General features: G+C 43.5%; 1 protein-coding gene across 1 annotated transcript in view; it reads right to left on the bottom strand.

Annotated features, from left to right (window-relative positions):
- Positions 1–18,817, bottom strand: part of LOC147447754 (kinesin-like protein KIN-13A) — a 46,782-nt gene extending 27,965 nt beyond the window's left edge. The window contains exons 1-9 of the mRNA XM_086523468.1: positions 17,645–18,817; positions 16,996–17,226; positions 16,617–16,829; positions 16,409–16,516; positions 15,756–15,833; positions 15,402–15,483; positions 14,106–14,268; positions 13,730–14,032; positions 13,432–13,650 (exon numbers count right to left, since the gene is read on the bottom strand). Coding sequence (XP_086379594.1) covers positions 13,432–13,650; positions 13,730–14,032; positions 14,106–14,268; positions 15,402–15,483; positions 15,756–15,833; positions 16,409–16,516; positions 16,617–16,829; positions 16,996–17,226; positions 17,645–17,842 — 1,595 coding nt within the window. The 5' untranslated portion in view covers positions 17,843–18,817. The remainder of the gene's footprint in view (positions 1–13,431; positions 13,651–13,729; positions 14,033–14,105; positions 14,269–15,401; positions 15,484–15,755; positions 15,834–16,408; positions 16,517–16,616; positions 16,830–16,995; positions 17,227–17,644) is intronic.
- Positions 18,818–23,214: the final 4,397 nt, after the last annotated feature.

Raw genomic sequence — 23,214 nt, 5'->3', positions numbered from 1 at the left:
CTCAAATTTGGAACTTTACCTTGAGATTTTTGGTCTAGCTTCGACTATTCCGAGAAATCCAGTGGATCAGCAAGGTTGAATTTGGTGCAAACGGGACTACACAAGAGGGGAGTCACTCCGCTCCTTTGTCGCAACTTACCCAAATGAAATAAAGTCCCTGATTTTCCTTTGGACTTGTGCTGATAGTATTTTGTTGGATGACGTTATGAAAGAAGTACTTCGACATGGGGATTCGCGAAAATGAATCGGATTTTTGTGCTCACCCATGTGATTGTGTTTCAGTGTAGGTTTAAAAGACGAAATGATTGCAACATTTCGACTTGAGTCTATGGACATGATCGCAATAAGGATTAGTAATCTGATGTTTGTGTTCACTCATGTGATTGTGATTGTGATTGTGATCGTCTTTGAGTGCAGGTTTAAAAGACGAATCATTGCAACATTTCGTCTTGAGAGTCTATGGACATGATCGCAATAAGGATTAGTAATCCAACATCAATGAGGTCTTATGTGGATCTAGATGCGATTGCTAAATACGTGTAAGGTGCAGTGGAAGTGAATGTTGAGCTTTGCTCAAGTTGAGTGCTCCGAACTTTGCTCAAGGTTCCTTTTACTTACGGCCAGGAGAGCCTTCCGTTTTTTTAGTGAGAGAGTGCAATGGACACAAACAAAGTGGTGAACACTGTGAATGAAGATGCATCAGCCTGAGAGATAGAGAGAGAAGAATACGACACTAGAATGTTGTTAAACCCTCCTCCGAAGGCCCCACTCTCTATGGCGAGAGCAGTCTACTTATGATTGCACAAATCTGTACAATGCTTTGGACTTGACGACAATGAGGACAACGACAAGACAAGCTGAAGAAAAATGCTAAGGGTTGAAATCTACAAATCTTTATCTGCTGAATTCTGACTCTATGTCAGTGACGATGTCAATGACGACGGTACGACGACGACGACGCGCTGAAAACGCAAATGTTGAAATCTGCTTTTTCCGGTCTGAAACTGTAAACCTTGATAAATCTCACCCTGCGGCGAGGATCTGCTGCGGGAAGGTGAGATCTGCGAGGTTCGGGACTTGTTCTGTGGAGTCTATGTGCTAAAAACTGAAAACGCTAGTCCTAGGGCTGAATCTGTCGCGATGGAATTGCAAAACACTGAGAATGATCTGCAAACCAAAAACGCTAGGCTGAATTCTGCTTACTGCGGTAGAAATCTGCTAACGTTGGGAATCTAATGTCTTCAGGAGAATCTGCTAACGCTAGGGCTGATCTGTTGTCTACTGTCGCCGAGAATCTGCCAAGTGCAAAAACGCTAGCTGATCTGATTGATGCAAAAACGCTAGGCCTTCTGGTGAGTGAAAACGCTAGAGTTGTCGCGGGGGAAGTCTTGTTGAGAAGTTGCCTTATGAACGCCGGTTTCCTGCTGCCTCTTCTGCCAGAGAATGCTAGCGCTAGGTTTTCTTATATAGTCACTTATTGAATTTGCCCTACCTAGTTCCCAAAAAAAGTCACTTAAAAATAATAAGTGAAAAATGTCAAAAGTAGAGAAAATAGGTCTATGCATTGTAAAAAGGCTCCTGATGGATTCTGATGGGAATGTTGATGATCATGCAGTGTGCAACCAGAGGATATGCATCTAATCTAAGTGTCTAGACATGCACGATCTGCAAACAGACTCACAAAAGTGCTAGATCGCTTCTTATTCTAGACTGACTTTGGACTTAACTGAACCCTGGTCATGTTGTAGCTTGTCCACGGACGCACAGGGTTGGATGTGTCACGTGACATCCCCTCCTTTTCAAAGTGAGGTACTGGTACCGAACTGTATGGCGTCGAGGGAGATCGCCAATAACATCTGGAATCTTGAAAAGGACTCTTCGACGCCCCACTCTGATGTGTGGGTCGTACGATACTTGAACTTCATAAAGGTCTGCAATGCCTGCTTCTTTGGGTCGCGCCGAAAGGGACACAAAGGCTTCTGAGTCTCCTTCAATGCTTCCACTTCTTATATGGACCTTCTTCAAGAATCTCCGATGCTGAAAATTCCTGAAACCACTTCCAACACAAAAACATGAACGTACCCATCCCATGTAAAGTGATTGGAAAAAATCTCGTCTTCTCTAAAGACTGTGCATGCAATGTAGATGAACAAATAGACAGAGTGCCAACCCGTTCACCACACACACGCAACCAATGGGGTCGAATCTTGTCTTTTTGATCTAATTCAATCAACTGTGGCAATTCACAACGAAAATGCCCATGCTTGGTGCTCATACTTTCTTGTGCTCTTTCTACAACTGTGTCGTGCCAAGGAAGAGAGAGGGAATGTGACTTCCTTGAATGCATACTTTTCAGCTTTTCATGAATAATCCGCATACATCCGTGCTCATTCATGAGTGAAACGTGCTCAACATACAATATGTCAAGCTTAGGAAAAGGGATCACATAAAGACGCTAACTAAAATACAAGAAACGATCACGAATGAAACACTCGAACAATAAGTCTTGACGAATCATTCGAACACTTAGTACTTTCTATAAGGGTTCTTTGGACCTAGGCTCGAGAGCCAAGATCGGTTCGTCATGTTTGATCGAATCTGCCTTGGGGGGTGGGGGGGGGGGGAGCCTCGACTCGAAAGCCAAGATTGATTCTTCGTGATTGATCGAATCTGCAACGAGGTTAGCTTCGCCAGAAAAAGCATCAACTAAACCATCATCCTTGTGAACAATCACGTCGTAATCATACAAACCATCATGCTCGTGAGAAATCACATCTTGATTATCATGCAAATCATCATGCTTGGCATTGTCATTCAAATCATCATGCTTATCATTATCATTCAAATAAACATGCTTATCATCATGCAAATTGTGTCATGCTTGCGAGAAGAAGAGACGGAGAGAGTCTCCTTTTCCCGAATCTCTTGCATTTGTGCCTGCACTTGAGAAAAGAGTCGCAACATCTCTTTCATGTGTCGGTCTTTCATTGCTTGTCTTGCTTTGTTCTCGCGATCAAACTTTGCCTCTCTTTCGTCGCATTCACGTGCTATGGTTGCAATTCTTTCTTCGTACTTACGATCAATTTCTGCTTTTCATGCTTGGCGTTCTAACTTCCTTGCTTCGCGTTCTAACTTGTTGTCCATAAACATCTGCTCCACTCCTCCATAGGATCTAGGGCAATCCTTGACGTAGATGGTGTCACAAAGTGATGACGTGGCGGACAGCAGAAACCTAATTTCTGCCAGAAACCCTAAAATTTTTGCAAACCGTAATTTCTCCCAGAAACCCTAATTTCCGGAAATCGCAGAGGTTGGAAAAAAAAATAATAATGACGAGCGACGCGAATCTTGCTTTTTCTCTATGCCATGAGAAAGAGAGAGAACTTGCTTTTTTTTTTTTTTTTAAAGAGACTCTCTAAGAGAGAGAGAGAACTGATGCTTTTTATTTTTAAAAGCTTTTGGGGCTCTGCTTTTGGGCATCCCTTGTAACCTTTAAATTAGTGGTGAGGGCCTCACTTCTCAGAGCATCTGAACGCAGAGTCTGAGAGTGAATCCCGACCCACTCTCTTGTACTTTGAATTGATTAATAGAAAAAAGAAATACCGAAAGGGGCACCAAGTCTTTGGGGCCAATATCTCTAGGCACAGAACTCCGCCGGGCCAGTGCAAATCTATTGTGATCTGTGAATTGTTTTCAAGTGGTTATTTGGTGCTGTCGCGATTGATTCTTAACTTGGGAGTGTCCAAGTCTATTACAGTGGTATCAGAGCACGGCCGATTTCTCTTCTACGGGAAATCCGATCCCCAAATTTTTTTCCCACGGCACCTATCGCTTCAGGCAATGATCAATCGACTCCCTCTGCATCTGGAGATGCGGGCAGGGATCACAACGAAGATTCCGGCAGAGAGTATGGCCTGCCTTGGCCTACTTAGGCGGAGCGGCGAGAGATGCAGCGTCGCTAGTTGATCGGCGATGCAACAAAGATGATGCTCAATTTTGCCAAGGACCCGAAGATGGCAAAATATATGAACCAGACCCCTTTGGAAGAGGTACAGATACAGTGGCAGAGAACCACAACGCCACTCCCGAAACCCGCTCTCAAGAAACCTTCTGCCTCCAAGAAAATATACGGAGAAGGGACTAGAGAACGTGGTTGATGCACGGATTGCTCAGCTTTTTGACGCGCAAAAGAAAGCCAAAAAGCACGGCAAAAAACAGAACAAAAGCACTGACTTTCCAGGTTATTTGGATCGTCAGTCGACTTTTGACAAGGCAAATAAATAGAAGAAGCGTGTTCGATTTGAAGGAGTACCCAGTTCTTCTTCTTCTTCTTCTTCTTTTTCTTTTTCTTATAGTTCTTCTAGCTCCTCGAATTCGAGCGAAGAAGACAGAAAAGGTAAAACGCGAAGCAAGAAACAAAGCTTCGGAAAGGGCAAGAAAAAGGCAAAGAAGGCTACATCTCGCCCAGAGACTGAAAGTTTAATGAGGACTCGTCTACAGACAGCTCAGATTCCGATGACAGAAAGTTTTATGCGAACAAGAAGAATTTTTACAAAGCCAACCAGTATGACTTTCTCGAAGATAAAAGCAAGAAAGTCCGAGAGTTTAAGAAAGGTGGCCACTCGATCAAGTTTGATACTTTTCAGGATACTCAGATGCTTCAAAGGCTTTGTCTTTTATACAGCAGTTTGACATCGCCTTCGGGGGAGGACGCTATTCAGAGCACTCCAAGATTCGGAGAGCTACCTCTTACCTTAAGGGGAATGCTCGTACTTGGTGGTCCACGCTTCTTTTAAACAACACTGCGCCAGTTAAATGGCTGAAATTTAAGAAGCTTTTTATTTTTTCTTGGTTGACGCAAGAATATGAACGAGATGTACGAGCTGCTTGGAACCATCTTCGGATGATCAAGAAAGATACAATCAATGCTTATTGTGAAAGATTCTGGAGCTCTTTTCTACCCGCCTCTTCATTCAAGAAGATCTTGTTCAGAGAACAGATTGAGCGGTTTACCTTGGGTCTACCTGCAGAGATCCGAGATCATTGCTTGGAACAGAAGTCAGTTTCTATTCAGGAGTTGATGAGTCATGCGAAGCGGGGCTTTGCCATTCACTCTGGCAGTCTGACCTACCCCACAAATGAGGCCATGACACAACAAGCCGAACAGACTTCTGGGAATGAAAGTAGAAAGAAAAAGAGCAACCCAGAGAAAAATGATGCACGACCCAAGCTTACTCCTGAGGAGAGAGCTCGCTTCATCAGAGAGGGGAAGTGCTTTGGATGCGGGGAACAGGGACATATCTCCGCGAAGTGCCCTAATAAGGCACAGAAAGAACAGAATGATAAAGACGACGATAGGTATGAGAGTTCGAGAGCAACTGAGGAATGTGGCAGAAAAGGCAAATAGAAAAGCAGAACTGGTACCACGTGGTGTGGGATCTGCACCGAATCTAATGAATGAAAGTACAAACTTTGTCGCTTTTGGGGCAAAGTGAAGGATCAGGAAGCTCTTTTGAAGGAGCCAAGGCCAACTTCTTTTCACTTGGAATTGGCGGCTCGATTTGGAATTACGCCCGACAGACTGACGCCACAGGCAAAGGTAGTTCGACTGGCATCCGGATGGGATGTTGCCATTACACCGAGCATTTGCAAACTTTGTTTGCAATGACAGGGGTGTTCAAGGCACACGAGTGACGTTTTACTCAGGATCCCTTGGTACCACAAGAACTACGCCGTGGTTGACTACCGGGCCGAGAAAGCGACTTTGATAAATGAAGGGCTTAGAGATTGTACTTGATGAACTTCAGTTTCTTACTCATTCTTTTGGGAGAGAACTGAACGCTGGATAAAGGTTGAATATGTTTTGACCTGATCAAAAGAACGCCAAGATTTTTCTCCACACTCATGCCGATTGCTTTTCAGAGGGCCTGAAGATCAAACCATTGATCTGATACCTGGAAGCATGCCACCGAATCGGCCGCCTTATCGTGTGAGCCGAGTACAGAATGAAAAGATTTTGAACCCAGTGAAAGACCTCTTGGAAAAGGGTCTTGTCCAGCCTAGTACTTCACCGTATTGCTCTCCAATGTTGTTGGTTTTGAAGAAAGACGGACCTTGGAGAATGTGCATCGATTATAGCGCTCTCAACAAAATCACCATCAAGAACAGATTTCCGATTCCTAGGATCGATCATATACTTGACAGGTTACAGGAATCCTCGTGCTTTAGCAGGATTGACTTGAAGAGTGGATATCATCAGATCAGGATAGCGTAAGGAGATGTCTACAAGACAGCTTTTCGGACGACTTTCGGGTTATTTGAGTTTTTGGTGATGCCTTTTTGCTTAACCAATGCTCCTGCGACATTTAACCAGATGATGGACAAGATTTTTCGAGAGTACAGGCTATTTGTTGGCACTTTCTTTGACGACATGATTGTTGTCTCCAAGAATGAGGCAGAACACAGAGATCATCTGCTTCAAGTCTTTCAGGCATTACGAGATCACACGTTAGTGATTAATGCAAAGAAAAGTGAATTTTTCCTACCAGAGATACACTTTTTGGGACACATTGTGTCAACAGCAAGAGTGCAAATGGACCCGGCCAAGATAGAGACTATCCGTGATTGGCCCGATTTGAGAAATGTCCATGAAGTTAGAAGCTTCTTGGCACTGTGTTCGTACTAAAGGCGGTTCATACGAAAGTTTGCAGAGGTTGCTTCCCCTTTGCATACCTTGACACAAAAAGGAGTACCTTTTTCGTGGGGACCCACAGAGGTGACTACCTTTCGGACATTGAAAGAGAAATTGACTACAGGACCTATTTTGACTTTGCCGGACTTGCAGAAGTCATTTGAAGTATATTGTGATGCTTGTGGTCGTAGTCTGGGTACGGTCTTGATTGAAGAAGACCATGTCATTGCTTACGAGAGCCGTTTGTTCTCTAGGCCAGAGATGACAACACAGATCTATGAGAAAGAGCTTTTGGCGGTTATCCATGCTCTTACTCAGTGGCGGCATTACCTACTCGAAGCGGATTATACTGTCTTTACAAACCATTAGAGTTTGCGCTACGTCTTGTCACAGAAGCAGCTTTCGGAAAAGCAGATGCGGTGGGGAACATCTTGTCAAAGTTCCACTTCCAGATTGTCCATGTGCAAGGACAGAAGAATGTAGTGGCACATGCTTTGTCTCGGAAACCGTTGGTTCTGGCTGTTTCCGCGATACATCATGGGAGCTTCGAGGATATGGTCGATCAGTATGCCACAAATACAGATTTTGCAGATATTTTCACACGGATACGAGATGGGGAGACAGTAGCTGGATACTCCCTTCGGGAAGGCTACTTGATGAAAAAGACTATGTTGTGCGTTACACAGCCGTTAAACTCAACTTGGCCGAAGATCTGGAGCAGTGGGATGCAAAAGAGGAGAGTTACTCCGCTCCTTTGTCAACAAATGCCTCGATTTTGATACTAAAGTCACTGATGTCTCTTTGAGCTTCACGGATACTGAGAGCTGATAGTATTCTGTTGGATGACTTTATGAAATGGAATTCCTGATGATGATACTGATTTGTTCTTGACTTCTTTTGAGTGCAGGAACTCATAGCCGAAATGACTACAGCATTTTGGTCAGATTGATCTCGACTAGACATTGTTGCAATAGGGGTTAGTCAATCGGACATCGATGAGGTCCCGATTGGACCTAGATGTGATTCCTAGCTACATTGCCGATAAATCATTGTCTATAAGATCCGAATGAATGTTGAATATCATGTGATGTCCTGTGATGTGTGGTGATGTCCTGTGATGTCGTGTGATGTGACTGTCGATTTTGTACATATGCTAGATGTGTGTTCCTAGTACGTAGGTACTAACAGTCAATGTCTGCTAAGACGGTTTATGGCTTTTGTCAGTTTTGCAGGCGTAATCGCGGTCGATTACAATGCTTTCAAGAGGGGGGTATGTCACAAAGTGATGACATGGCGGACAACAAAAACCCTAATTTCTGCCAAAAACCCCAAAATTCTTGCAACCCTAATTTTTGCCAAAAACCCTAATTTTCAAAAACCGCAAAGGTTGAAAAAAGAACTTTTTTTTTTTTAAATGACGAGCGACGCGAATCTTGCTTTTTCTCTACACCATGAGAAAGAGAGAGAACTTGCTTTTTTTTGTTTAAAAAAGAGACTCTCTAAGAGAGAGAGAGAGAGAGAGAGAGAGAGAGAGAGAGAGAACTAATGCTTTTTATTTTTAAAAGCTTTTGGGGCTCTGCTTTTGGGCATTTCTTGTAACCTTTAAATTAGTGGTGAGGGCCTCACTTCTCAGAGCTTCTGGACGCAGAGTCTGAGAGTGAATCCCGACCCACTCTCTTGTACTTTGAATTGATTAATACAAAAAAGAAAATACCGAAAGGGGCGCCAGTCTTTGGGGCCAATATCTCTAGGCACGGAACTCCGCCAGGCAAGTGCAAATCTATTGTGATCTGTGAATTGTTTTGAAGTGGTTAATTGGTGTTGTCGCGATTGATTACTGGCTTGGAGTATCCAAGTCTATTACAGATGGGGAAGGGGGAGAGTCGGAAAAACCTCTTGGTGGGGAAAATTCTTCTTCGCCTCTCTCATGCTCATCACCTCCAAGCGAAGTATCCATTCCGCTTCGAGTGATGACCATCCACTGAAGTTGTGGGTTCTTGTGGTCTTAGGTTCTTAAGTTCACGAGGAACTTGGGTTCTTGTGGGTCTTGGTTCTTGGGTTCTTGAGGTTCTTGAGTTCTTGAGGTGCTTCCTTCACTTGCAATCTGTGTTAGAGAAGGATATTCTCTTCACCCGAGTTCTACTTTTTTCCACAGACACACCCCTTGGCAGCCTTGCGCTCACAGCAAGGTTGCTTTTTCCCACCTCACGTAGATTGGCCGGCTGCTAAGTGCACGGTCCGCTCTCAATGAGTGAAACGAGGCACAAGGGGAGGCTAGACAAGCCCTTCTTTCTTGGGTTTCCTATCACTCTTCAAAAACACGATTAGGAATCGACACACCGAAGAGGACTTGGGTTACGTGCAACCGCAACAAGCAAAAAAAATTCTCTGGTTCTTGTGGTTCTTTCCTTGAGTGATACACAACAATGTCAAAGCTCTGATACCAATGTAAGGTGCAGCGGAAGTGAATGTTGAACTTTTCTCAAGATAAGTGCTCCGAACCGTGCTCAAGGTTCCTTTTGGGAGAGCCTTCCGTTCCTTTAGTGAGAGAGTGTAATGGACACAAACAAAGTGGTGAACACTGTGAATGAAGGTGCATGAGACTGAGAGATAGAGAGAGAAGAATACGACACCAGAATGCTGTTAAACCCTCCTCCGAAGGCCCCACTCTCTATGGCGAGAGCGGTCTACTTATGATAGCACAAATCTCTACAATGCTTTAGACTTGACGGCGATGAGGACGACGACGAGACACGCTGAAATCTGAAATGCTAAGGGCTGAAATTTGCAAATTTTTATCTGTTGAATTCTGACTCTGTCGGTGACAATGTCGATGACGACGGTACGACGACGACGACGCGCTGAAAACCCAAATCCTGAAATCTGTGTTTTCCGGGCTGAAACTGTAAACCTTGATGAATCTCACCGTGCGGCGAGGATCTATTGCGGAAAGGTGAGATCTGCGAGGTTCGGGACTTGTTATGTGGAGTCTATGTGCTAAAAACTGAAAACATTGGTCCTAGGGCTGAATCTGTCGCAATGGAATTGCAAGACGCTGAGGATGATCTGCAAACCAAAAACGCTAGGCTGAATTCGCTTCCTGCGGTGGAAATCTACTAACCCTGGAAATCTGTCATCTTCTGGGGAATCTGCTAATGCTATGGCTGATCTGTTGTCTACTGTCGTCGAGAATCTGCAAGTGCAAAAACGCTGGCTGATCTGATGCAAAAACGCTAGGCCTTCTGGGGAGTGAAAACGCTAGAGTTGTCGCGGGGGGAGTCTTGCTGAGAAGTTGCCTGATGAACGCAAAGTTCCTACTGCCTCTTCTGCCAGAAACTGCTAGAGCTAGGTTTTCTTATATAGTCACTTATTGAATTTGCCCTACCTAGTTCCCAACAAAAGTCACTTAAAAATAATAAGTGAAAAATGTCAAAAGTAGAGAAAATAGGTCTATGCATTGTAAAAATGCTCCTGATGGATTCTGATGGGAATGTTGATGATCATGTTGTGTGCAACCAAAGGATATGCATCTATTCTAAGTGTCTGGACCTGCACGGTCTGCGAACAGACTCACAAAAGTGCCAGATCACTTCTTATTCTAGACTGACTTGACTGAACTGAACCCTGGTCATGTTGTAGCTTGTCCACGGACACATAGGGTTGGATGTGTCACGTGACAATACATTGCCAGGAATCACGGTCCTATATCAGAATGAGTCTATGGATATGATCGCAATAAGGATTAGTTGATTCGACATCAATGAGGTCCTATGTGGATCTAGATACGATTGCTAAATACGTTGCCAAGAATCATGGTCCTAGATCTCCATGGATTCTATGTGATTTGATTTGAATGTGTGAATGTTCAATGACTGTCGTCTTTGTGCAAGTGTTGGATTGGTGTCGTCTAGTACGTCCGTACTTAGAGTCAGTGTCTATTGAACTGGTTTATGGCCTCTGTCTATTTTGCAGGCGTGATCGAGGGCGATTACAATTGTTTCAAGAGGGGGTATGTCACAAAAGCTATCATCTTTGTGCAAGTGTTGGATTGGTGTTGTCTAGTGCGTCCGTACTTAGAGTCAGTCTCTATTGAATTGGTTTATGGCCCCTCTCTCTTTTGTAGTCGTAATCGAGGGCAATTACAATTCTTTCAAGAGGGGGTATGTCCCAAACTAACGACGTGGCAGTACGGACAACACAACAGTAAGGATCTCCGAAGATTGCGCTAACATGCTCGCGTGGCAGCTGTACAGACCTCCGTGTTTTGCACTGACGTGCCACGTGATAGGCTGTACGAGATTCCGTAATTTACGTTTGCTACTTTTTGGTGATTTTTGGGACCATATGCTTTTGGAACAAGTTGATGGTTTTAGCACCCCTAGTACACTTATACGAGTCGTTGGGGCCTCACTCTGCATAGCATCTCGACACACGGTCTGAGAGCAGAGGGCCCTCGGAAGTTGTACTTTGCAATGATTAATGATACAGAAATACCAAAAGCGACGCCAGACTTTGGGGCCAATACCTTGGGCACGAAACTCCGTCGGGCCGTGTCTCCTCTCTCTCTCTCTCTCTCTCTCTCTCTCTCTCTCTCTCTCTCTCTCTCTCTCTCTCTCTCTCTCTCAAAGTTCAATAATTTTAAAGTTTCTGTTCGTGTATTGCTATTGATTTCACGCTTGGAGTGTCCAAGCCTATTACAACAAAGGCTTTACCATAAAGAACCTCATAGGCTCAAAGGGAGCATTGTTATACACGTACTTGACAATGGGCAAATACTTTTCCCAAGGGAATGTACAGCATTGTTGTACACGTACTTGACAATGGGCAAATAAATCAAATTGTCTATCCCACACAACGGGTTTCAACAGGTTCAACACTGTAGAGCTTGCAATCTCACTCTGCACATCCATTTGAGGATTATACCCAGTAGCCAAACTCAGCTTAGTACCAAGGTTTTCCATAAAGAACGCCAAAAATTTCTCGTCATTCGAGGATCTCTATCACTCATAATGGAGGTGTTGCTAAATAGACTACGTTCTTATTTTTTTGAGTAATTTCTATTTATTGAAATTAGGATAATTAAATATGTACACTTAAACCATAAAGGTTAGAAATTGTAGAGCTACTGGAATTATTAAAAGTCATAAGGAACGGACAACTGTAATGTGTAATATGATGGGTGACATTAGGCATCGCGAAGGGGTTGTATTGTTGGTTCGGTAGGAGAGATCGGGAAGTGGATATTCTTGATGCGTCATGTGATGGGTGACGGGAGCATCCAAAAGGGAATATTCCATTGGTCTGGCAGGAAATCCAAACTGGAAAAAAGAATACGCATAAAGACACAAGCACAAGAATAAAGATAGGTTCTTAGAAGCTTTTTCTAAAACGCAGATGGTTTCCCACAAGAAATCTATGTCTGAATAGCATCTGTGATGAGAACTACATCCCGGGACGCCTGGAAATTGTCTATGTAGCATCAATTTTCAGCTCACCAAGTTTTATTGAGTTTTTAAACAAGTTCACACTTTTTTTTAAAGGTCAGCCAACTTTCCACCGTCCCTAGCATCTCAGAAAGTCGTCGCAATACGCCCCTTAGCCTAGCGCAATTGTTAGCATCTCAAAACGTTGTAGCGACGCTAGGTGTCAGCTATTGCACTCAATAGCGTTTGAAACACTCGCCATTAGAGCCAAGGGTCAACACCGCTAAGGTCAACAAAAACGTTATGTTGCTGGCAAGGCGCCAATCCTCTTCTTCGCGCCGGTTCCCCTCCCTTACTGTCAAGGAGCACACAGCTTTGATAGCATGTCAAAGTCGACGATGCGGAAGCATACAAACCAAGGGGAGAGAGCACGAGAGAGAGAGAGAGAGAGAGACAGAGAGAGAGAGAGTCTTCTGAACCAACCAACCTTGGCAATGAATAAACTCATACATGTACAATGGGGGCAACGGGTTGCATATATAATCACCTAAGTAAATTGTCTATCCAGACTTTGACAAACAAGTAAAATAAATACCTAAAAGCCAAAATAAATAATGGGATCACATTGGGCACTTCACTTGAGAAGCCATAATTTAACAAATCCGAGAGGAGGTGTTTGGAGGCCATCTTCTTGGTTTCCAAGTAGATCTTGTGAGAGAGGGCTTTTTTGAGGTTGTGCCCGGCCTTGAGAGATGTTTCGAGTACTAGGCATGTGGGGGGATTTTCCAATTTTTGTCTAGTCGGCGACTTGTAGGACTTTTTGATAGACGCCCCGTGGTGGCAATCTCCATTGACGATTAAATCTCAACATCAAGCGTGCCACCCAAGTAGCTATCTTTTAACAAATGCAGGAACAAACGTATCACTTAATCCCAAAAGGAAAAGCAAGAGTATATAGATCTCAACATCAAGCGTGCCACCCAAGTAGCTATCTTTTAACAAATGCAGGAACAAACGTATCACTTAATCCCAAAAGGAAAAGCAAGAGTATATAGATGAATCCAAAAGCCATGTGTCTCTTTATGGGACGTGGGCACTTCTTACGTAAAGGACTTATCATCTATAAAGAACTAGATTTGGATGGGACTTGGAAGTGGCAGCAATCACATCTTAAACACATGACATCAAAGCCACCATTGTTTCACTGTAAAAGTTCTTTAGCGTCAGCCTTTTTCATAACAGTCATTCCGCAGCAATGAGACTTGGAAATGAAAGATAAATGTTTTCAAACGCTACACATTTTTAACAAAGGTATACCTGTCAGCATATCTCAGGGTATTCAATGTGTGTTCACATGAACCGGTGTTTGGAGAGATGCAAGAAATCATAACTGTCCGTGAATCCCCGACAAAAGAATCGCGTAACACTTCAGTCAACTTGCTGCCTCTAAAAGGAATGTGACCCTGCTCATGATCAAGTGCCCGAATGCACTCTTTAAGGGCAAGCAGGCTCTTGTTGATTTCTGCACCTTCAATTCTACAGCATAAATTGAAAGAAGTCACAACCATGATTTGAAAAATGAAGATCAGATGTAAAATCTGAGGTTAAGCACAACCTGGTTTGGCGATCATTATCGGTAGTATCAGCCCCACGCTCACTACCAGCCAAATCGATGAAAGAGAACTTGCCTACAAGTTTTCCTCCCCTCTCTTCCTTCTTGTTTGAATGCTTCTTAATGACCAGTTGCAGAATTGCATGAGATCTTGAAGACTCCTCATTAGCACCAGTTGAACCTGTACTCCTTGATGCGTTGCCTTTCTCGATGTAATCTTTCACGACTTCCACATTTGACACTGGAAATTCTTTTAGGCCAACTATGCATACTTGCTGGCGCCCATCCTCGCGCATGCACAGTTTCCTGCATCGTAAAAAATCAAGCTGTCAAATGATCCTTTGAGCTTTGTGCAAACCGATTATGTATCAGGTCAAACCTCCTGTCAGTTAATAGATCGTATAGTTTGCCACCATAAATCTCAAAAAAACTGAGCCATAATTGAAGCCCCTGGTTTTTGTATGCAGGATGCTGCATCAAATCAAGGATGTCTTGGCATGCTCTGAGAGGAAGAGGCTGCATGGTGTAGGTCTTTCCACTGCCTGAAAAAAAATCTCCAAAGAATAAGCTTAAAAAATAGGGTTTCCCAATTGCCAGGCATTGCGGATAATGAGATCAATGCACCAAATGAGGACAACCCTATGATAAACCCTGCTTATGAAACAAATGTTCAATTCTTGCAAAACCAAGTGAAATGTAAATCACAGAGGTGGTAGCCCTAGAGCATTCTAGGAAGTCTTCCTACATGGGGAAGTAACCCAAGTAAGAGATCACATTGAAATTCATCTGCTAGGAGGCTTGTCATTTATGATATTGACATGAGCTGCTAGTAAGGAAATATTCCATATGCACAAACAACGAGAAGGAAATAAATCTCTTCCAACAAGTGTAACATTGACATGGTCCAGCAAAATGCTCTTGAAATAGAAAGCTAGCTTCATGAGAAAGAAGTTCTTGAGGATTGTAGAAACATGTCTCCTCCCGCTCCTTAAATCTGGCAATGCATATTTCTTCTTCATACTATGAGATCTCTATCCATTGACTCGGAAGACAAGAACTGCAGATTGGAAAGATGTCTTCTTTTGTAATCTCTTGTCATGTAGCTATACCATGACCGATGCTAGTTTGTTGAGAAACACTCTTAGAAACTTTCTGTTACTTCATCAAAATCTCATAAAATTTGAATCTCAAACCCTTATGTGCTTTGGAGTTTCCACTTTTCAAAGATCATTTTGTCATTGCAGATTGTTCAACAAAATCTATGCATTCTTTTCATCAGTACCTTTTTACTAAGGTTGCATGTATTATTCCATTACTATTTCCTCATTCTCCTGTGTGTTTTTGTTTTTAAAGGGTCCTATTCCTGCCTCACTCCTTATTTGTAATACCCATATCATGTGAGGGGCTCTTGATGGATAATATGGCCCTTACAAACATGATTCACTGATAATGATTGAGAAGGTGGCCCTTGGATAGATATCAAAACATCAAATTTTAAGTTAACGGCCAATACAATGTTGTATAATCTTACCAGCAGCAAGTCAGAACAGCCGATTTCCAAAATGAAAGCAGTGCAAGACCTAATAGTATCTCAGAACATATGCCAACATATAACTGATGGCCACACCCATTTTGAAATACTATGTATGACACAAAAGTAAACAAGAAACTACACCTGTTTGACCATATGCAAAGCACGTTGCCTTCGTGCGTTGAAATATGGTAGGGATGATTGGCTGGACAGTCACCCGATAGACCTAACAAAATATCAGAACACTGACCTTAAAATCTGCCAAGATATTTGACTTTTGAGAAGCTTCTTGAGTAACAACTTTCACATCTACATGAAAATTAGTAGCCTGACATGAATGAGGTGCAACATGTGTTTATTCCCAAGATGCTCTTCCTGCAAGGTAGATACGTACAAGCTAGCATGTAGAACGGGGACCCTCATCACACAGAGCACAATTTTGAATAGGGGTGAACATGCATGTCAGCAAACATGAGCGTCTTTAAAAGAATATCCAACCTCATCATTAGATACTTGGTCATCCAGTACAGCATCAAAAACAAAATCATGTTTCTCCACGTATGCAGTAAGGTCTACCTGCAAGACAACAAAATCCATTGATGTGATTGACAAATATGTACCTTTTGAGATCACAAACTTGGAAATAATTTTTTCTACTTTTCACTTTTCAAGTGTGGATGCACAAAAGAGCTTTCTTCTGAACATTTTTTCTGCAATGTCAATGAACAATTGACTAGTCTTTGCAACTTCATGCTCAATAAATGTAACATAAACCCTCTATGGCATCAATACAGAACATGCTCTTACTTCAAGAAAGCTTTCAGACACAAAAACTGTGCAAAGCTTGGTAATAATCACACCACTTGATAACCATCAAGTAAGAAATTATTGCTTCCCTAATGAATTTGCACTGTCAGACTTCTTAATCCAAATGTTGACCTCTTAGCATCATCCACGACACCATCTTGGGCTATATTCTAACAACTCATTGTATATCTTCCATGGCTGGCCTCAAAAAGCAGAAACTTGACAATAAACAGTGCAGAAATACTATAAACAAAAATGTATCCTGCAAATATAAATCTGGCATGCACAACCACTAATTTTCACTTATGACAACCAATAGCAATCAATTGCATGAAGATCATCACCTTCAGCTTTGGCTCATGAACAGTAAGAGAGCTTCCGGAGCCATCGATAGAGACTATGTCTTCTTCCTTTTTGGCAACTTCCTTCTTGTTCAGAGGTCGCTTTCGAACCTGCACATAATAGGAACAGCATAAGCAATGAGCATCAACTACTAAAAGTAAGAATTGTATTTTGCAGGACAACGAAGGACCAAAATTTGACAGTGCATACCACAACTTTGATCCTTGCAAGACCTGTCAAGCTATCTTTGCCAGGAACTTCCTTCTCAAAAGATGATGCCCGCAATGGGCTGCTTTCATTATGAGACCTTTGTTTGCTACTTGGAGGCTTATTGGTGGACCAAAGTACATCAGCTTCATTTTCATATCCTCTCTCTGTAACAGCAACAAATGGTGACACTTCAAAGGGCTCGTGTCCAACATCCTGCCACAAAATGCCTCAACTGTGAACAAGTCTGACCGAACAGACTGGCACACAAAATGGCTCGACAATAAACCGTGTAAAACTCTTATAACTTTACTGTGCCCATCATATGCATCTCTATCCTGGCAAACACATAACGAATGAAAGATTGGCTGCATACAATCACCTCTGAAAGAAGCTCAATATCATCAATAGAATGCAAGTCCAAAATTCCACCAGTGATGTCGCCCCGCAACTCAGGGGATGACAACCCATCAGCACCATTCCGTCGCCCAGATCCATAATTCGGGGGAGTAAACGGCTCCCCCCCAGATTCCATTCCCCCACTCATTGATTTTATTAGCCGGAACAATTTTTGCCTGTCCTCCAAACTTTGCACACCATGCCTTGCATAATCCTACCACAATCAGAGAGTAAAAGATGGCTAAGTGGCCAGAAAACATTTGTATGTTGAAACAAAGGCCCACGCAGGAACAAAAACCATTAGTATTAGTAACATTGATTGAGACTTGTGGATAGAAGAGACACATTGTTCTGCACAGGGTATCCAATGGTTCCAATTCTACAACAACTTAACAACAGAGCAACAACCAGATTTTCCATGCAAGCATTGCCTAGCTTTTTCCTGGAATTTGATGGAAATAAAATCCTGTATGGGCATGCTTTGCTTGCTAACATTACTAGCATCGTAGGCCCCAAATATTAAAGCTTAGTGGAATGATCGCCAGCACCTGGCCATGAGTGGTGCACACGAAATCCACATGATCCACACCCTGTTAGCATACTACATTGTATGAAATCCAGCAGTCCTATACCTGCATCAATAATGTCGGTAAGTGGCGAGGATCCACAGATGGTGACGCTGTTGGAGAAGCAAGATGCTGCAAGCCAGCGGATTGCAGCCACCGTGCCATGGCTGCATCGGCTACATCACCTGTCTGCTGGCCAGGAAATGAGCTCACATGGTGTTCATAGTGTGAAGCACTGCTTGGCTGCTGCACTTGCCCTCCCATCTCACAACTATACTGAAAATGAGGGGCACCCTGGGCAAAGCTTATACACTAGAACTTTGTCTTTTGCTCATGCACGGTGAAAATTGAGGTACTCCTTCCACCGAACAAACAGTCCCCTTCTATGGATCTTACATGTCCATTTGCACATTCAGGAGCCTGACAGCACCAGAAAACTTGAAAGGTAAATATGTCCACGAAATGCTAGAAGACATGGAGCCTATGCGGCCCTTGCCAAACTATGCCTGGTCATCAAACCCTAAAAGGGAGATCATCTGTGCATCATCAAAAGGCTGCTGGTAGAAGCTCCACGGAGAGATCTGTGTAATCAGGATGCGATATGGAGGGGAAATGCAGAAAAGGGAGAGACGTAAAGAGAGAGACAGAATGCCCGCCCGCATTACACAGGGTGTGTATAGAAAGTAAGAGTCTGGCGTGTGTGGGTGGGTGTGTGTTTGTGTGTGTGTGTGTGTGTGTGTGTGTGTGTGTGTGTGTGTGTAAGAGAGAGAGGAGGGGGCGGGGGGGGGTGTTGGAAGAGGAAGTTGTAAAATAACGAGAAAAACCGGGCCCGATGAAAGAAAAAGAACAAAAGCTACTGCAAAGCAAAGTGGAGTGTGAGTTGCCCTGGAAGTGCCGGCTTCTTCTATTAAAATGGAGTATGCGTGCCTCGTTGCAGAGATCCAGCAAGGAGGGAGGTTGCGATTGCTAGATATCGGCGTGTTGGTGTGTAGAATGTTCTTGCCCAGCAGATGGCGCCAGTGTGTATCTATCGAAGCGAGCGGGACTGTGCGTGAGGAAAATGGTGAGTATCTTGACGAACTGTCAACTGCCCATGTCTTTGCTTCGTCTTCGCCGAAGGAAAAAGAGCAGAAAAGCAAGGCAGGCGATGGTGGGCTCTGCACAGACAGGCTGATGGTGATGACAATGATGCACAATATACCTAAAGGTGGGAATGGAGAACTCAAAAGGAGTGTCTGTGCGCGTGGAGTGAGAAGGGCCGGATACACACTCGCCGGCCACTTTGTAGGACCTTTGGTGTCATGGTTAGATGTGCACATCAACTTTCATACCGTAATGGACACTTGAAGAATACTTGTTGCTTTTGTGTGAATGAAAAGCCTCTAGGCACATTCCACGTACAAGCTAATGTTGCTATGGTTTGGATGCATCTATATGTATTCTATAATGGCAGAGAGAGTGCACTTTACACGTGCCGAGAACTGCGAAATGAAGGCTACAGTCCAAAAATCCTCTATGCACGATAAAGAGGGAGAGAGAAAGAGAGAGAGAGAGAGAGGCCGCCTTCGGCAGTCGATCGTTCTAGTCTATTATAATGGAGAGGAAGGCTCTTCAGAAATTGAGGAATCAACCACGTGGATGAAAGAGGTAGAAGCCCAATGCTAATGACACAAAATTTGAGAAAAAATTACCAAAGAAGGATTAGACTATCAACCATCGGCGACATTAAAAGACACATTACGAGCATGCATAGATTTTGGCCTACCAGCAACAAGCTTGCGTGTTAAATTCAAGTGAGTCTTCTGCTTACCATCCTCTTTCGTTTTAGTACATTGATCATATCAGATGTGGAGAGAGAGAGAGAGAGAGAGAGAGAGAGAGAGAAAGAGTATCTCGGAGTGGTTGCAACCAAAGAGTGTCAATAGTTAGCTTATGATTTAAAGCCCTACCATCCCTCCATGCATGCACTAGCTCCCACTTGCATCACCCCATCAGATGGATGTCCACTTAGTTATAATCAAATACAGTCCCATCAACATGCTACCCATAGCTGCCACAATAAGGGCTTGGGATGCATGAGGTTGGCACATAGAGAGAGAGAGAGAGAGAGAGCTTTGCACGCGATCTCATCGAGGGAGTAGAGGAACCAGTAGAAGCACAGCAAGATGCCAACTAGGGATGGGCAAAGCTCTCGCAGCCACGACTTCTTCTCCAGGCCTTGTAGGCGAAAGAATTACATCCCTATCTTCACATACCTATGCACCTACAGGATTAGTGACTACATGGACATCAAGGTCAATGGACATGTGCACAAGGGTATGCCTCGCAAGTTCTACCATGACCGCACTAGCGAGGAAGCGAACAAGCAGGCAAGTACCAAGATTGTGAAGAAGAAGATCCATGTGCGGATTGAACATGCCTTCACGATGCCAAGAGGGCTTCCTTCATAGATTTGCGAAAGCCTCAAGAACAATTGAGTGATGAGAAGATCAAAGGTATCATTCAAATTCGTTTTCCCACATGCCACCTTGCTTCTCTATGAAGGGAGGGGGGGGGGGGGGGGGGGGGGTGTTATTTGATGTTACAACTATGCTTCAATAGTTGTAAGTATTGGGTACCCTTCTCAAGCTAGCATGCCTCAAAGTCCCACTTGAAGGTGAACATAGACTCCTCTACTCACGATGGTGGCACCGTATTGAAACTCATAATGTCACCCCTCCTTATGCACACCAACAACGAGGTCCCCATTCTAGTGGCCACCTATGCACGGTCTCCCTTCATTGTCGCATGCTTGGTTATTGGGAAGCAAAGGAGATGTGGTGTAGGTACTAAAGCAAAGGATTGATTATTTTTGTTGATGAAAACGAGGGTAGGAAGATTCCCTTGCTTTGATGACAACAGACAACAGTAGGTGCTATTTTAAGCATTGATAAATAGTTAGACATTGGCATGGATGCACACGCATTGTGGAAAATTGAACCGAGCATAATACTGCCTTGATAATGCAAACAAGGAGTGGTAGTGAGACCTTGAAGCTCAAAAAATGATGCACTGGATTGGGACTACCAGATGTGGAGGTCCCACGATGAGGCAGAAGCGAAGGGCTTGGGGTTGGGCAACTTGGAGATTGAGTGGGCAAATATAGTTGATGATGTGGCATCTTAGCTTCTAGCTTAGTTTGACGAAGGACATGATGCACCTCTTTCCCTTCACAAGTTATGGAAGTGTGTTTTGGAGGCCAAGACCCCTGCTCCCTCCGTTTGATTTTTACATGCATACTAAATACAAGCAATTGCGAGTTGGAATAAGATTGCACAGGGAGGCCACGAGCACTATCATGAGAAGACTAGATGTAGAGGATGGGGAGAAAGGGTAGTAGACTTGGCTAAGGTCTTTGGGCTCCAAATTGTAGTGATTTTACTTTTGCTCCTCTTTGGACACGATGATAAGTATATGATTGTATTGTTAGGGTAAGCCCAACTTGTGGCACCATGTGGGAAAGCCCCCTAGCCACCTAAGAAGATATAAGTGATGGGATGATCCAATAGCAAGAGGGTGAAACCTCTCTACCCAATGATTGTAAAGCACAAAGCCTATTTAAGAGGCTATTCTCTAATGAAGCATTTTTGCACTTTGAGCATTATTATTGTGTCTATACTCTTTCTCTCTATGCTCTTGCTCTTTGCATAACCTAACTCTAATCACCATCCCTCTAACCCTAACCCTAACACCATGGTTAAGCTAAGACTTCACCCTCCACAGCCTAACGCTAATCATTGGTGATGAGGGAGTACGATTCTGCATCATCTAACCCATCAAGTGGTATCAGAGCCGACGGTTCGTGCCTAGAATTAATTAACCTCTCCCTCTTTCTCTCTCCCTAATCACTATTGTTGCTCATTAAACTTGGGCATGCTCTTGGCAATACCAATGAGCCACTACCCTTCTTAATTGTGGCATTTTGATTAGTGGTGCTCAATAATCGTGTGTGTGTGTGTGTGTGTGTGTGTGTGTGTGTTCCACTTTTTCTTTTATTGTGCTCATTTTCAGCGTACTTCATCGCATCATAGCTCTCATTTTGATTAGCGGTGCTCAATACTCGTGTGTGTGTGTGTGTGTGTGTGTGTGTGTGTGCGTGTGTGTTCAAATTTTGCTTTTATTGTGCTCATTTTCAGCCTACTTCATCGCATCATAGCTCTCATTGAAGCCGCCATTGGCTAGTGCAATTCTTGACGCCTTTCAATAGAGCTATCAATTGGTTGATTTGCTTCTTATTATGCCCCTTAATTGAGCTTTCTAAATTGGCTTGTTTTTAGCTCCTAGAGGTATGCTCACATTCTGGAGTTTGAGATCATTAGCCTCACCTAAATACTTTGTTATAATTAGGTGTGTGGCACTTTATGTGTGAAATTGTGTGTGCGAGCCATTGGATAGCAGGGATTTTATTCTTTATTTTCAAGTTTGCACACAAGCTACTCATGCGGGCTACTTGGTGTAGCTTACCCAAGATAAGACATTCGCTTTTGTGCGGGGTCATGAGCTTGATTTGGTTTGCCTAATTTCGATCGGGTAGCACGGGCGGACGCGATTTTGTAATTCAACTTGGCTTGATGATATTGGCGGGTCTGTTAGCAATTCATCACACGCGTGCTCATCCTTTTTCGAGCCCAATCGGCGGACACCAAGGTCCGCTCCAAATTCGGTGGCTAACCCTTTTGGGTCCTCAAGGGCACGATCTCTCGTTGAAAATATTGCCAATAACTAGATCTCCCAAACAGAGCTTCCCACAATCCAAGAGTCTCCTTGGCCTTGCTCACTTAAAGCCCGTTCTCACGCTCTGCATCAGTCCAACACCCTCGGCTCAAGTACCCAAAGATCAAACAAATCCCAAATGGCGTTGTATGCCATGATAGAAATGTATGAAATATATGTGTATGAAGCACAACACACGTGAACGCACACTATTGCGAGAGCGAATCACACCACCTATAAAGTGCATGCAACACTACCTAGATCAACATAATGTCAATCGAGGACAAATATGACATGATAGACGCATGAGGCAATCTCTATAGCTTGTCAGGTTGAGACCATCCCACACATACAACACTCTGGACGGCCAACTAAACCAAAACCAACAATCTCATTGCTCTCAACTACACCACCCAGCCCACACACACACAAACAAAAGGAAACTCACTAAATATCACTCCAAACCCATCTGCGACAAACTCGTATGAAGACATATCAAAACTTTGAAAGTACCCAAAATTGAAATTTATGAGTACCTATGCGTAGCGTATGTTGCCACAATTCTAACGACTACTCGCACGCAAAAAATAAACATCATTTATACACTTACGACCACAATAGTTCGTAGACGCGTTAGCGCGTGTGCTTAGCGTTGTTGCGTAGCTCTCTCCGAGCCTATCGCAATGGTGCGATCGAATCTCCAATGCGATGAGCGAGCATGAAGTAGCGTCACGATGAAGCTCACACTCTCTCTCTTTCTCTCTCACACATAGTCGACGGTAGCTCAAAACTTTAATTAAGATAAAGTTCTCTTTACACGATGACCTAGGTACCTTATATACTAAGGCTACCATATGTTAAACAAAATAGAGTTCAATGGGTCA

The sequence above is a fragment of the Adiantum capillus-veneris genome, chromosome 11, assembly GCF_014529385.1.
Source record: "Adiantum capillus-veneris isolate H3 chromosome 11, ASM1452938v2, whole genome shotgun sequence".
In the NCBI taxonomy this organism is placed as follows: Eukaryota; Viridiplantae; Streptophyta; class Polypodiopsida; order Polypodiales; family Pteridaceae; genus Adiantum; species Adiantum capillus-veneris.
The sequence above is the reverse complement of the archived record's forward strand: the minus strand, read 5'-3'. Positions and strand labels throughout refer to the sequence as shown.